The sequence below is a fragment of the Caretta caretta genome, chromosome 3, assembly GCF_965140235.1.
Source record: "Caretta caretta isolate rCarCar2 chromosome 3, rCarCar1.hap1, whole genome shotgun sequence".
NCBI lineage: Eukaryota > Metazoa > Chordata > Testudines > Cheloniidae > Caretta > Caretta caretta.
In genome coordinates, this window is record NC_134208.1 from 126,028,190 (window position 1) to 126,042,494 (window position 14,305).

General features: G+C 46.2%; 1 protein-coding gene across 1 annotated transcript in view; it reads right to left on the reverse strand.

Annotated features, from left to right (window-relative positions):
* C3H6orf118 (chromosome 3 C6orf118 homolog) overlaps window positions 1–11,612 on the reverse strand; it is a 46,848-nt gene extending 35,236 nt beyond the window's left edge. Inside the window, exons 1-3 of the mRNA XM_048844051.2 lie at window positions 11,331–11,612; window positions 6,148–6,856; window positions 2,146–2,268 (exon numbers count right to left, since the gene is read on the reverse strand). Of these exons, the coding sequence (XP_048700008.1) occupies window positions 2,146–2,268; window positions 6,148–6,849 (825 nt within the window). The 5' untranslated portion in view covers window positions 6,850–6,856; window positions 11,331–11,612. The remainder of the gene's footprint in view (window positions 1–2,145; window positions 2,269–6,147; window positions 6,857–11,330) is intronic.
* Window positions 11,613–14,305: the final 2,693 nt, after the last annotated feature.

Below are 14,305 nucleotides of genomic sequence, written 5' to 3' on the forward strand. Positions count from 1 at the left end.
GGAAATGAGAGAGGGGCTCAGAAGCTGCCGCAAAAGTGGGCGTGGGAAGGGTTTTGGGACTGTGTGATGTATACTGGCAGGGGCAAGAAGCGATGATACATTTCTGAAGGTCAATGACTTATCGGGGAGGCTGGGGTGAATCTGTTATTCAGGTGGTGAGCCTGAGGTCTGCCCCATGGAGGCTTTGAGGGCATACGACTGGAGAGGGATGGGCCTCTCTTTATGCATGGTGACGGGAGTCCCCTCACAACGTACCAGTTCGTTACAGTGTTGAGACAGGGACTGACAAGGCTGGCGCTGCCAGCCCAGGAATTTGATTCCCACTCGTTCAGGATTGAGGTGGCACCAGCAGCAGCACAGCTAGGTATGGGGGCAGAGGCAATCGAGGCAATCGGACATTGGCATTCAGAAGCCTACAGGATGTATGTGAGACCCCAGGGGGTGAGTCAGTGTTAATTTATTGTATTTTCATTCCAGAGGAATGGATGACCAGCCATGCAGATGGTGGTGTGGCTCTAAGGGCACAGTATTGAGGTTTTTTTGAGCGCATAGGTGGGCGGCCAAGTTGCCTGAGAATTCGCAGCTGTGAGGGCTTGTCAGCGGTCACCAGATATAATTGTGGTGCACCAGGGGGGAAAACAATTTGGGAATGTGTGAAGGGAACTTTTTCCAGGAGTAAAAATTGGGTGGTTAGACTTGCTTCAATGCAGAATCTGGCAGGGAGCTGTGAAGCCCCCCAAGGTGGACAAGGTAAGGAGGTATGGGAACAGGGAGTTGGCCAAATTCCTTGGAGCCATAGAAGGGTCGGTAATTTTGCATTCTGGCCTAGCATATGGGGAACCAGAGTTATTTCAGGAGGATGAGGTTTACCTGTCAGACTTGGGCACAGACACATTTTTGGCTGATATAACAGGGGCATTAAGGGATGTCTGGGAACCTGACTGGATGGTAATTACTGGCACCTCCTTGTGGCGGATGTCCAGTGCAGGGGAGGGATACAGTGATCAGATAAATGGCTTGGTAAAGGTCTTAAAAAGGAGGTGGTTGTTAAAGCAGCAGAAGTGGGGGAGGGGATTCTGGGCTCCTATGACTGGCATGGCAGGAAGCCGACCCCTCTTTCTTATCGTCCACCTTCACCCTTGTTCAAGGGGTGGGGGAATGGTAAGGTCCCAGCAATGAGTTGGCTGGGGGATCTGGATGGAAAAAAGGGTGGGAGGGGCGCTGGCAGAAGCTCCTGGGTAGATACTGAATGATCATGGAGGTTCCTGCACTGTACACTTTTATCTGCCAGGTAGTCCCAGACATCCAATAATAAAGTTTCAGCCTGATTAAAACCATATCAAGTGTCTCCTGTCCTTCTTTCGGTATAGCCAGATAACATGACCTGGGGTTATGCCCTAACTTGTTTCCAGCTTGCTTCTGAATTGTTGTACTTAACTTTCCTTATATTTCACCAGGCCTCACTTGGCTATTGTCAAACCTTGTTGAGCATACTTACATTTCAACATATTTTTATATCAATATAAGCAAACATTATCTTTATAGGCTACGCAAGCCCCCACACCTCCCACTGTGTGCATGTTCACAGCCCAGGAACTGCTGCCATCTCCTTCATGGATCTGTGGAAGACCCTCTCGCTATTAGCACAGCGATACCTGGAGATGGTAGGGAAGCAGAGAAAGCTTTTTGTCACCTCAGATTGCTGGGCAGGCAGACTGACTTTTTCTCCAGTTGCTCTCTCTCTCAGCACTTCTCTGCTCTTGTATGTTTAGCAAAATAGAGCAAAGGAGCCAGGAGAGAGCACAAACTAAGAAAGAATCATCCAACCTTCGTGGGGGCATAACAATTACATACAAATTAGGAGATTCTTTGAGCATATCAGGAGCACAGGAAGGCTTCACAGGTGTGTCTGATTTTAATGTGTGGCCAAGAGATCAGGGAGGAATAAAAGGAAAGTAAAAATGTCACTTCATTTACAGTAGCTAGGAAGGGATGGACATCTTGGTTCCATAGAGTAGTGTTAGCTGATTCCATGACATTTTGTGAACAGTCCCTAGAGTTCATAGGGCACAACACTGGTAATACAAAACAGGAGATAGAGAACCTTTAGATCACAATGTGCTAAGCCTGACTGGTATCTCTTACCTTAACTTCCTTCAGAATATCACCAAATATTAAAGAGCTGTTGCAAATATCTTCAAACACATCCCCAAAGACCTGCAGCCGTTTGAAATGGGGACGGTTACAATCACAGATCCTCTGGAGCTCCTGGAGTAAAAATCAGAATTAACAGCTGCATGCAGGTGTGTGTCGGATGCATCATCCCCACTCGGCTCTAGAGGGTACAGACAGCACAGACTCAGGGATATGCTTTAAACCAGTGATTCTCAAACAGCAGTCCTTCAACCGTCTGTGGATCTGTGGAGCCCTTCCTGATGGTGTACAAAATTAAATATTATGACAACCAAGCAATGGAAGATTAAAGAATTAGGAGGAGATCACTCAAGGAAAGATTTTCTCTCACTCATAACACAGTTCACAGGATGAAAAATACATTTGGAGAACCCTGCTCAGCAGTAAGAAGAAAGGCTCAGATTGGAAATGAAAAGTAAGTGTTGTTTATAATAGCCAAGAGAAAAGAAAGAGAAGCCCTAGGAAGAGTGTTATAGGCAGCAATTAGTATATTAGACCTGAATATATTGTTAAGTATCATTGCTTAGACGTTTAAGGCCAATTCCTCAGCCGTTATTAATCAGTATAATGCCACAGGCTTCCACGGATCTATGCCTGTTTACAACAGATGAGAATGTTGCCCTTAGAATCCATCATCTCATTCCTTAAAGAAAACTGTTATGAAATCTTGGACAAGGTATGCAACATTTATAACCTCATGGTTAGGGCTCTACCAAATTCACGGCCATGAAAAATGCATCACGGACCATGAAATCTGGTCTCCCCACCCATGAAATCTGGTCTTGTGTGCGCTTTTACCCTATACTATACAGATTTCACGAGAAAGATTTCAAATTGGGGGTCCTGACCCAAAAGGGATTTGCAGGGGGGTCACAAGGTTATTTTAGGGGGGTTGCCATAAGGCCACCCTTACTTCTGCGCTGCCTTCAGAGCTGGCTGGGTTGGAGAGCGGCAGCTGCTGGCCGGGAGCCCAGCTCTGAAGGCAGAGTCACCTCCAGCAGCAGCACAGAAGTAAGGCTGGCCTGGTATGGTGTTGCCACCCTAACTTCTGCACTGCTGCCTGCAGAGCTGGGCGGCCGGAGAGTGGCAGCTGCTGACTGAGGGCCCAGCTCTGCAGGCAGCAGTGCAGAAGTTAGGGTGGCAACACCATACCAGGCCAGCCTTACTTCTGCGCTGCTGCCGGTGGCGGCTCTGCATTTAAGGCTGGGATTTAAGGCCAGCAGCTGCTGCTCTCCAGGCACCCAGCTCTGACGGCAGTGCGGCCACAGCAGTAGCGCAGTAGCGAGGGTAGCAGTACCCCATCCCCTCTACAATAACTTTGCACCCCCCTGACACACACACACGCACACACACAAACACACACACACACACACACCTCCTTTTTTGCTCAGGACCCCCTACAATTACAATACTGTGAAATTTCAGATTTAAATAGCTGAAATCATGAAATTTACAATTTTTAAAATCCTATGACCATTAAATTGACCGAAATGGACTGTGAATTTGGTAGGGCCCTACTCATGGTGTTGTGACTGTTCATATAGACATCTCTTCTGACTACAAAATCTTAGGCATTAGAGACAGAAGAGATATGTTAAGTCATCGGCTCCATCCCCATCCACTGCAACATTTGCTCTATAGTGCTTCTAGTCTAGTCTTCTAGTGCTCTGTTCATCTCCAATATCATACTTGTTTCAGGGAGATGTCCTTATTCAGGTGATGAGCCATGGCACAGTTTCACTTTGTGAACATTCCTATCTCCCAACAGAGGCAGAAAGGGAAATGTGCAGATCCAATCAAAGGCCAAAGTTTGCCATTGCTGCTGGCTAACAGCTTTCACTGTAGTAGACTTTCACAAAGTCACAAAAAAACGTGATGGACTCAAACTTGTCTTGGGGAAAATGTTCTCTGTATTTTTGTAGAGAAATGTCAATGTTTTTGCAGCAAATCAGTTGTGGGTTTTTTTTTTATTAAGGCTAAACTGCTCTTTTATTCGAATAGCAAGATGCCATTTTCCTGCTTCTGATAATGAACAGCACACAATCCCTTCATTTCAAATTGTGGCAAACCTCGCTCCTCTGATTCTAATTCACATCGATGTACCTTCTCTAGCTCATTCTACTGACAGCGTGATCATCTTTTCTTCCCAGTGAAGAAAAGTCTCTCTTGATTCATTATTGCCTTATAACTGTGTCCCTCGGATGAAGAATTAGTAAGTGCAAGGTTGGCCTATAAATTCTTGGTTTTCCTGGGAATTTTTAATGCAATGGCAACTCTACAAAGAGGCAGTTCCTGGGAGGTCTCTCTCAGGCATGTGTTTATTCCTTTGCCTACTCTTCTCCTGTTCTCTTTGATGCACCCTGGGACCAAGTGGAGAGATATTCCTCTAGGGATACCTATTGCAGGTGGAAGTTACCAACTTCTTATCCAGTTCTCTCAGCATGGCAGCTTGTATCTAAGAGGAGCCAAAGGTCTGGTGGTGGTTATCCTTCCTCAAGCATTCAGGCCTCTTACCAGAGATGTACACTTTGTCCTAGTGCAGCTGCTGCAGTAGGTTGGAGGCATCCAGGAAGTGGGAGCACACCTTTCCTTAGCTGTTCGTCACCCATTTCATTGCCAACATCTGGTTTGTCCAGTGCTCTCACTGAGGGGGGCTGCTGCCTCTTTCAAGCCTGGACTATCAGTCTCCCTCTCTGGCGAGCAGCCATCACTACTCACTGGCCTGTTAAGCTCAACTCCCTGTCTGCAAATACCACTGATCACCAACCCGCTGCACTCTTATAAAATAGCTAGTGTGTAAATTGGGTGGGGGGAGCTTTGCCTCTTGCACAGCCACAGGATAACATTTCAAAAATCTTGTATGCTGCAGTCAGACAGATTTCTATTTCTGCCATCAGTACTCTTAGCTCTCTAGTTATCTCCCTGCCTACTGCATCATTCCCAAGGCTTCTGAATACCACGGTGACATAGGCAGACAAAGCTGACAGAGAGGACAATGAGGAGCCAATGTATCAATGGCCAGGGACAACTAAGCTATCTAAAGTCACCCTGGCCCACCAGTAGAGTGGTCCATCAGCAAAATGGCATCCTTCCTTCGAGACCTCTGAAACCTGGTGGGTTCCAAAAATACAGAACAATTAGTGTTGGTGACTTGAATGCTGCAGTGCAAGCAGGGATTCTATGGTGCACCAGAGAACGTCTGCTAGTACCTTCTTCATCTCATTCTGACATTCACATCCAAGCAGTACACCCTTAATCAAGGCCAGTTTTAGAGTGGGAAACCACTTACACTGAAGGGTGGTTGCGAAAAGCTTGGCTATATCACCTCCTAAACTCTCTCTTGATTCAAGCTGAATAGAGTGCCCAGCTGCAGTCATCCAGTATGCAAAGCCCAAAGCCTCATCCCAAATCAAACCATGGTTAGTGATCACAGGTAGCCTGTATTCTTAAACTTAACAGCAGGAACTGAAGAGCAAGATCAGGATCAGCCAATACCCTGTGCTTCTGAGAAAGACCCCATGCTGTGCATGTCGGTGGGACCAATACTGACAAACTGTCAGCCTGTGCTATGACTCTTCCTTGGCCTAGAACAAATTTGTACCCACCCTCACACCCCTGCCCACCATGGAAAGGGTCAAGGGACACAAGGCCTTGTAAAAATGATTCTCTCACATGCCCAGACTGAAATACATTTCCCTGCTCACAGCAATGTTAATCAGCTGTTCGGTGACCCAGCAACTGCAGTTGGGTGCCCAAATGAGAACCTAACAAATCTTTTCTGTCTCTAACTACTACTAAATGAATCTCTTACTGTAACTCCTTGGCTACGAGTGGGGCTCTCTCATAGCAATGATCAGATTTATCATTTCTTACCCTGTCCAGTTTAGAAGGTTTGTAGGATCTGGGGGGAGGATGTGTTGTGTTTGTAAAAATTATTGATGTGCTTTTCCTTACCTGAGCCAACTTCCTTTCATGCCGCTCTGATGCTTTGCTCCCAGTGGTGTCATTCTCTAGCAGATCACGCTTGACAATAAAATCCCTCTGAAAATGTAAAAACTTGTTAAACTGATCAGTTTTAGTCACTCCAGCCAAATATGAAGGCATAAACTGGTACTCATCCTTAGCAACTTCAGCAGCAGCACGTCGGCTGTTCTTAGCTGGCTTGTACTTCAACACCTTCATCTCTGGCACATCTAATTCTTCTCTTTTAAGTGGCTTATTGAGTCTGTCAGTTTCTTCCTCTATTTTTTTTTTAAGCTCTTTCAACTGCCTTTCCAAAGGAGTAGAAGTTAATGGGCCATTCACTGGGCGATCAACACTGGCCATGAGTGCCTGAGAGTGTTTGTAGATAGGAGATGCAGATTTGGCACGTACTGGAACCAGTGTGGTGCTGGGGGTGAAATCAGCCAAAGTATTTTTCATCTTCTTGGCTGTCTCATCGCATATATTTTGAGCTGGGAATTGCTTTCTTTCTGTCATGAAACGTGTTGGTTTCTTGGCGCTGTCCCAGTATCCCGGTTTTATAGTCTCTTGCGGCTTATAAAGCTTGTTATGGTTTAAGTGTCCTGAGGTGTAAAGTTGAACATCAGCTCTGTGGGCCTTTTCCAAGCCATCTAAAAGATGAGTCAAGCTCCTCTCTTGCTTGCTTTCTGCCATGGTAAAACTGATGATTATATCACAGAAAACAACAACAAAAAGTAGGAAAGTTTTAGTTGAAAAAAACATTGAACATATGCCTCACCTCTTCTAGCTTCATAATAGAATATTTTAAGTGAAATTAGTGGTTGGATTCTCAGCCCTGGATAGCCAAGCCCATGAAGTATCAAACCAAACAGCATAGGAAGCAGTCATGTCAAATTCAACATGCCTTCCCCAAAATGTGCCCCATTCAGCATGGCCCAACCTTGAGCTGGGAGTACCACCTGTAGGGCTAAAAGTCTGCATCCATCCTCCAGGCCCAGTATATTGCTGATCTCATCTCTACAACCATACCCGTAGGTGCCAGTTGTGAAGGGAATTTTTGTAGGACCCATGAATGACATTAGACTCTACAATGAGATAGACTGCAAACAGGGTGATCTGTGGAAAATTATAAGAAAGAATTCCAAGAGTTGCCAAAAATATTAGTGACATGGAAAATTATGAGGGGAATTTCCTGATTTTTTGCAGGGAGGAATTGAGGTTTTTTAAAAAATAAGTTTGTAACACATCTGATTGTCACTCACATTCTGTTTCAAAGTTATGTCTTAAATCAGATCACTGTGGTGTTGTGGTCTCTTTGAAATCACTCAGGAAAATGCCATTTCTGCAAAGCATCTGACAGAGGATGTCTGTGTAGTTTCATCAGGACGCAATGTGGGAGAGCTGTGCATAAAGCCGTCATCCTACACCTATTTATGCCTTTGCTTAACTTTAAACACAAGAGTAGTCCCACTGATTTCAATGAGATTACTCATGTGCTTAAAGTTAACCATGTGTATGTATAAAAGCTTGCAGGATCAGGACCTTAGTACTAGACCTAGTGTGTGATTCAATTTACAGTAGCTCAACAACCAAGTATAACTAAGGTGCTTAAGTTTAAACTCAGTTGTGGCAAAAAGAAGTTTGTCTAATACAGTTTGGGCAGCCAACTTAGACGTGTTAGAAGGGAAGTATTTTGCACATACAACATGGTTTTTGAGTATAGCTCTAACCTAGTTTGACTCCATGCACACCCGCCAGTTATCACAGCTTTTGCGTCACTACATGTAGGTTGGTATTTACCCAACAAATCTGTTGGACAAACTAGGCTTTGCAGAAGTATGTGCTGAGCCTCCAAGAGTCAGGGGTTCTGTTGCAGCTCCTCAGCAACTCACTCCCACTGGCACATGTGCAGTGGCTTGTAGTGAGGAGCTAAAAAATAATTTAAAAAAAATCTACATGCAGGTCCTTCCCCGCCCTTGCTATGTAAGAACGGTGGCTGAGAAACTGCAAAAAACAAACCCTAATCAACCAGCTTAGTTTGATAGAAAATCACACTTTGGCCCCCATCTTTACTGGCCGTAGGACAAAATCATATTTAAACATGGTTCAATCACTGCTCCATCTAACATAATGCAACATGACAGATCGGTATTGTCTGTGGCCACCCCATGTTTGGGGCTGTGTCAAACCAAAGGTCCATCTAGCCCAGGATCCTGTCGTCTGACAGTGGCCAGTGCCAGGTGTCCCAGAGGGAATGAACAGAAGAGGTGATCATCAAGTGATCCATCCCGTCGCTCATTCCCAGCTTCAGGCAAACAGAGGAGCCTGGTCTGACTCTCTCTCTTGGCCACCCAGAAGCTGGGGCTATGTGCTGGCCTGGGGGTGTAAGGAAAGAAAAGGGGTTGTTACGGCAGCCCAGGGGCCTCTCTCCATTCCCCTACCCGCAGTGCGGCTACCGCTCTGGCAACTCCCAGGTATTCCTAGTGCAGGGAAGGCTGCCGTTGTGGGAGTGACAAGGCTGGGCTCTTCAGAATATTTAGTGGTTTGAGCCAAAACGTTCCCAAGGAGAGACATGAGAGAACTGGTGATTTTTAACACTCGGAGCTTGTCTACAAGAACAATTATTGCAGTTGTTCATGGCAAGCAGGGGCGTGAGTGTGCGCTACACTAGCCTGCTGGGGTCTGACTGTCCCTCAGCATCCTGCTGCTGGGTGTTAGCAGCTTGGCAGAGCGCTCTGAGATCGTCCTTTTTGAAATGGGTCTAGCTCAAAGCGCATCATCAAAAAATGGTGGCTGCCCATCAGCAGAGTGCTGAGGGACAGTCAGACCCCAGCAGGCTAGTGCAGAGTAGATTGACACCCCAGCTTGCCACAAACTCATTGTTCCTGTGGACAAGCCCTTAGCTAAATCTCAATAGACGAGCACCAGACACAGAAAAGGCACTTTTGTAGCATGAGGGGATCTCCCTGTCCTGAATGTCAAACAATGGAGGTGCTAATGCTTCTTAGAGAAAAGGTCCCAAAAATCCATTATAATGGAAAGTGTTAGGAAACATAAATGTACGGGCTTGCAACGACCTCACCCTATCATTAAAGAAGAACAAGCAAGAGTGTAAATGAATGTGTTTTATAATATTCTGCAGTATTTGTTCAACGTATTACATTTTACAACAGTACATTCTAATACAATACTACATTATAGCTATAGACGGCAGAGCTTGGGGGCTTTCCTGTGTAAAACTCGAAGTGAGCTGTAGCTCACGAAAGCTTATGCTCAAATAAATTGGTTAGTCTCTAAGGTGCCACAAGTACTCCTTTTCTTTTTGCGAATACATACTAACACGGCTGTTACTCTGAAACCTTCCTTGACAAGGTTACTTATGCCTGTTCCCAGCCTGCTCTTGAGAGCTGCTGAGTGCTCTCAACCCCCACGTGCTGCTCAGAGCCTTGTTGGATCATGCTCTGATACGGTAAGCTAGAGAACTTGAGTTCAATTCTGGCCCTATTTATGCCGGTGTAAACAGAATTATTGGAGTCTTTGGAGTTATTCCGTATTTATCTCAGTGTAGCTAGGAGCAGATTGGGACCCTGCATCTGCCGTTATGCTTTACGTAGCACTGACCACACGCTTGGTACTGAATAATGAATGGTAGTAGTCCTGCTCTGCTTCTTGGGCTTGAGTCAACTGAAAGCACAGTTCATTTTCAGACACGCCAAACCCGCAAAGAAAACGCAGACATTGGGCTTGTTTTTGGCTTAATTGGCTTGTGAGTTGCTTGTTGGCTAGTTTTTGGCCTGTAGCTTGTTGCTTGTGTTTTTTTATCGGCCTCCCGCAAGCAGGGGCAAGAGGGTGCACAGCAGGGGCAAGAGTCAGGGGTGCACAGCAGGCCCACCACAGTCCCAGACTGCATGCCGGGGGCAGGGCCGGATTAATGCAGGGGCTTTAGGGGTTGCAGCCCAGGGTCTTGGGCCAAGGGGAGGCCTGCGGGATGGATGGGGCCTGTTGCTTCTTTTCATCCAGCCCGTGGCAAGTTTCCACGCTGAGGGCCGGTCACGGGTCCCCGAGCCTCGCACACTCAGCCCCGGCCCCACCCCCACCCCCACGGGGCTGGAGCCGCGAGTGCTGGCATGCCCCTCTTGCCTAGAGGCCGCAGGAGTTCAGGGGCAAGGGCAGGGGAGGGGACGCACACACACACTCAGCACTGCTGCCACGCACAGTGACGCACACACATGCTATAGCTGGACTGGAGCCAAAATCACCCAATTCAAGCTTTCATTCTGATTGGCCGGGAGCCAATCAAAAAACAAGAAACTACAAGCTACTGTAAAAGCCCTGAAAGCCAAAGAGCTAGCCAACACGCAACGCACGAGCCAATTCAGCCTAAAACAAGCCCAATTTCTGCTTAGTTTCCATGGATTTGACAACTCTTGGGGATCCTGCCTTAGCCCCGCTGTGCCACTGACCAGGAGCTGCCCAAGATAAGCGCCTTCTGGCTGGAGCCTGCACCCCCTCCTGCACCCCAACCCCCTGCCCCAGCCCAGAGCCCCATCCTACACCCAAACTCCCTCCCAGACCCCGCACCTCCACCCGCACCCCAACCCCCGTCCCAACCCTGAGCCCCTTCCTGCACCCAAACTCCCACCCAGAGCCCACACCCCGAACCTCCTGCTGCAACCCAACCCCATCCCATCCCTGGCCCCACCCCAGAGCCCACCACCCAGCTGGAACTGCACCCCCTCCCAGACCCCTGCCCCAGCCCTGAGCCCACTCCCACACTTCAAACCCTCAGGGGCCCCATAAAATCGGATAGCCCTGGGCCCACAGGAGAGTTAATCTGGCTCTGGCCAGTGTGATCTAGTCACATAGAGTATTGGGGTTCTCAGGGGTTGGCTTGTTTTGAAATGGGATTAGCTTGATTTTTGGCTTATTGTGAAAGTCGGGGTGCTTATTGACCACGTGAAAGTTGGCAACTGTGTTCATTTTCTGTAGCGCCCTTTCACTGCACCTTCTAGTAGTAACTCGCTCGCTCCGCACAGCCCGGCCCACAGCCTCCAGGGCCCACCCATGCAGTGCGTTGCTTTCTAAAAACGACAGACTCTAAACCACTGTCCCACAGAACCCAGCCCCGGGGGAAGCATTGCAGCAGAGGCCCGAATGGCGGAACGGTAACTTACGTCAAGGCTCCGCTTTCTGCTCTCACCGGCTCCACTGTGTCTCCAGCATAACGGCTCCCCTTCGGCCGGGGTGCTGTTACCGGGAAACCAGAGAAACATTCTGCATTCTCGCTCCTGCTGCTGCTGAGCGACCGTGCACGCTGCTGCGAAGGGAACCTCAGAAGGCCAGGGTATTTCCCAGTGGAGTCGAGCAAGCTTGTGGGATCAAAACCGCCTCCCTGGTGGGAATTCTTTTTCTCCTCAAGGTTGACGACTGGTATTTTAAATTCCAACCTGATTGTTTTGTTTTTGTTTGGAATACTGATCTGTTAAAACACACTGGACAGTTGGACACACTCCCAGGAGCTATTCTGCATCCCAAGGAGCGACAGCCTGTCCTTCTTTGTATATTGAATGCACATAACACCTTGTGCAAAGTTGACAGCCTATTTCTCCCTGCTGTCAGAGTTCAATATTTGCAAACAGATAACACCCCGGAAAATTACACTCTCAATAATTTAAACTCTTCGGATCAAAGACTGTCTTTGTTTTTGAACCTGATACGGCACCTAGCAGATCATAAATAATCATTAAATAATAACTTAGTGCTCATGTAATTGTGGGCTATTAGGCCTGGCTTGAGCCAGGCACTGTGTGGGCAGATGCATTGCAAGCTCTTATGTAATATGACTCAATGACAGCACAGTGCAAGTTAATTTTTAGCACAGTGATACACTGTGTCAGAGATACACTGGTAATATAACAGGGGGTTATATTTACAGAGGCGTGAAGCAGAGCAAGGGCCCTGGTCCCATGGTATACTTCCTTGATAGATATAATGGCATCACAATGGTTAAACTTAACACCCACCTTCAGCATACTCTATGCGCATGATACCACATAACAGAGGCTAATATCTGCTGATTTGTGAAGGCGTGCTTCCATGGTGGGATCATTCCAAGCACATTTCTAAACACTTTATTAATATATAATTATTAAGCTTTCCATCTAAGACACTCCAATACTATAGTGCTGGAGGCCATGAATTCTAAATAGATCAATAAATAACTAGACTAGTAGTATTTAACTGCTATAAAAGTATCACTTATTACTAAACAATAAGGAGTACGGTGGCACCTTAAAGACTAACAGTTTTATTTGAGCATAAGCTTTCGTGGGTAAAAACCTCACTTCTTCAGTGGGGTTTTTACCCACGAAAGCTTATGCTCAAATAAATCTGTTAGTCTTTAAGGTGCCACCAGTCTCCTTGTTGTTTTTGTGGATACAGACTAACACGGCTACCCCCGATACTTGTCACTTATTACTGATCATCTTACTACTACAATACAAAAGGCATCATGATTATAAAGTATTTATTTTACAGAATACTTCTGGAAGGCACAACAATGAATTATGAACACAGGGAGCACCACCACACAGAATTTAAAGAGATACAGGCCGCCAACAAATATTACAATATAAGAATATGAACAGGGAAGAACTGAGAATGGGCCCAGTGCTGTGAAGATGAATGCGCAGAACCCTTGCAGAATCAGGCATAGTTTTTGGGGAAGGAGCTGAGGCGAAGGGTGAAATCTTAGTCCCATTGATTTCAATGGCAAAACTCTGCTTGACCTCAATTGGCCAGGATTTCACCCTAAACGTTTTAGAAGTCATTTGAAAGTACATGTACAGAAATAATATATTACACACCAGAAAAGAATCTATAGAGAGAGTTTGTTACACCAAAAAAGAGGCAAAAAATAGAAAATGGATGGAATCAGGAAGAGGCAACACACAAAAAGAACTGAATGGAAAAGAAGTGTGCAGTGGCTAGCAAACAAAATGTTTGGATTTAGGTATGAAGTTTGGAAAACATGGAAACAAGACGGGCCAAGCAAAATTGTGGAATCAAAATTGTGAACTCCATGTAAATTTGACTCAGTAGTCAGGTAAGCTGATGCAGCAGTGAGAGAACAGGTGAAACAGGATGGGCTGTGGAATCCATTCCACGTAAGGTAAGAGTGACCACCTCTAGGACACCCATCTGTTTAACCTCAGGTTTCCCATATCAGTTATAGTTGCTTGAACATCTGTGTGTGCTCCTGGCAAGGGTGATGTCGAAATAATGTTAATACCTGTGTATTAATCCTCAGAGGGTGCTCAGAAGCCTGAGCAAAGTCCCAGTCTGATCCAAGCGCTCATGCTGTTAACATAAGCATTGTGCTGCCTTCTCCTGACAAACCAGGTGACTGAAAGCTCACTGAACACTGCACCCAGCACTGATTTTTTCTCTCTACCTCAGAGAACAGGCATATGGTGGTTCTCATGGCCAATACCGTTTCTACAATTTGGCACACAGCAGTCCAGATGCCCTTCCAAGGCATTGTAGTATTTACACACATGGGATCCGTGAGGCAATTGGATCTGCTAATAGTTTGGAATAAACCTGAAACTGTCCGTCTGTGCCCAGAATTGATGTCTCCCAGCTGGCAATGCTGTACATGGCCACAGAGCCAGCTAAAGCAACATCATTTTTTAAATCATGCTCAACTTAGGCACCGACCAACTTCAAAACCTCCAATATCCTTCGGCTGATTCCCTATTCCTCAAACTATGTTTGTTTAAAGAGTAAAGCAGCTGAAGCAGTCTTTTCAGAATGACTGTTAGTGCCACAAGGCTTTTGTTTGCGGCAAACACCACATTGGGCTGCCAGGAAACCAGACCCACTGTTACATATTTTATAGATATTATCATTCCAAAACATGTTCACGATGCACGTTTCTAATGTTGAACGTCTTATTTAAAACAGAGACATTCACATTGCTAGTCCCACTTGCTTTAGTTTCACACTGTTGTTGAATAATATGTATTCATAATAAGGTAAATTCACAGAGGGCCCATACTAGGCTACACACACACCGCACAAGCCCTGAAGGCATAATTCAGGGATTCAGAGCTCAATCCAAGTATCAACGTAGATGGAAGGAGCGAAT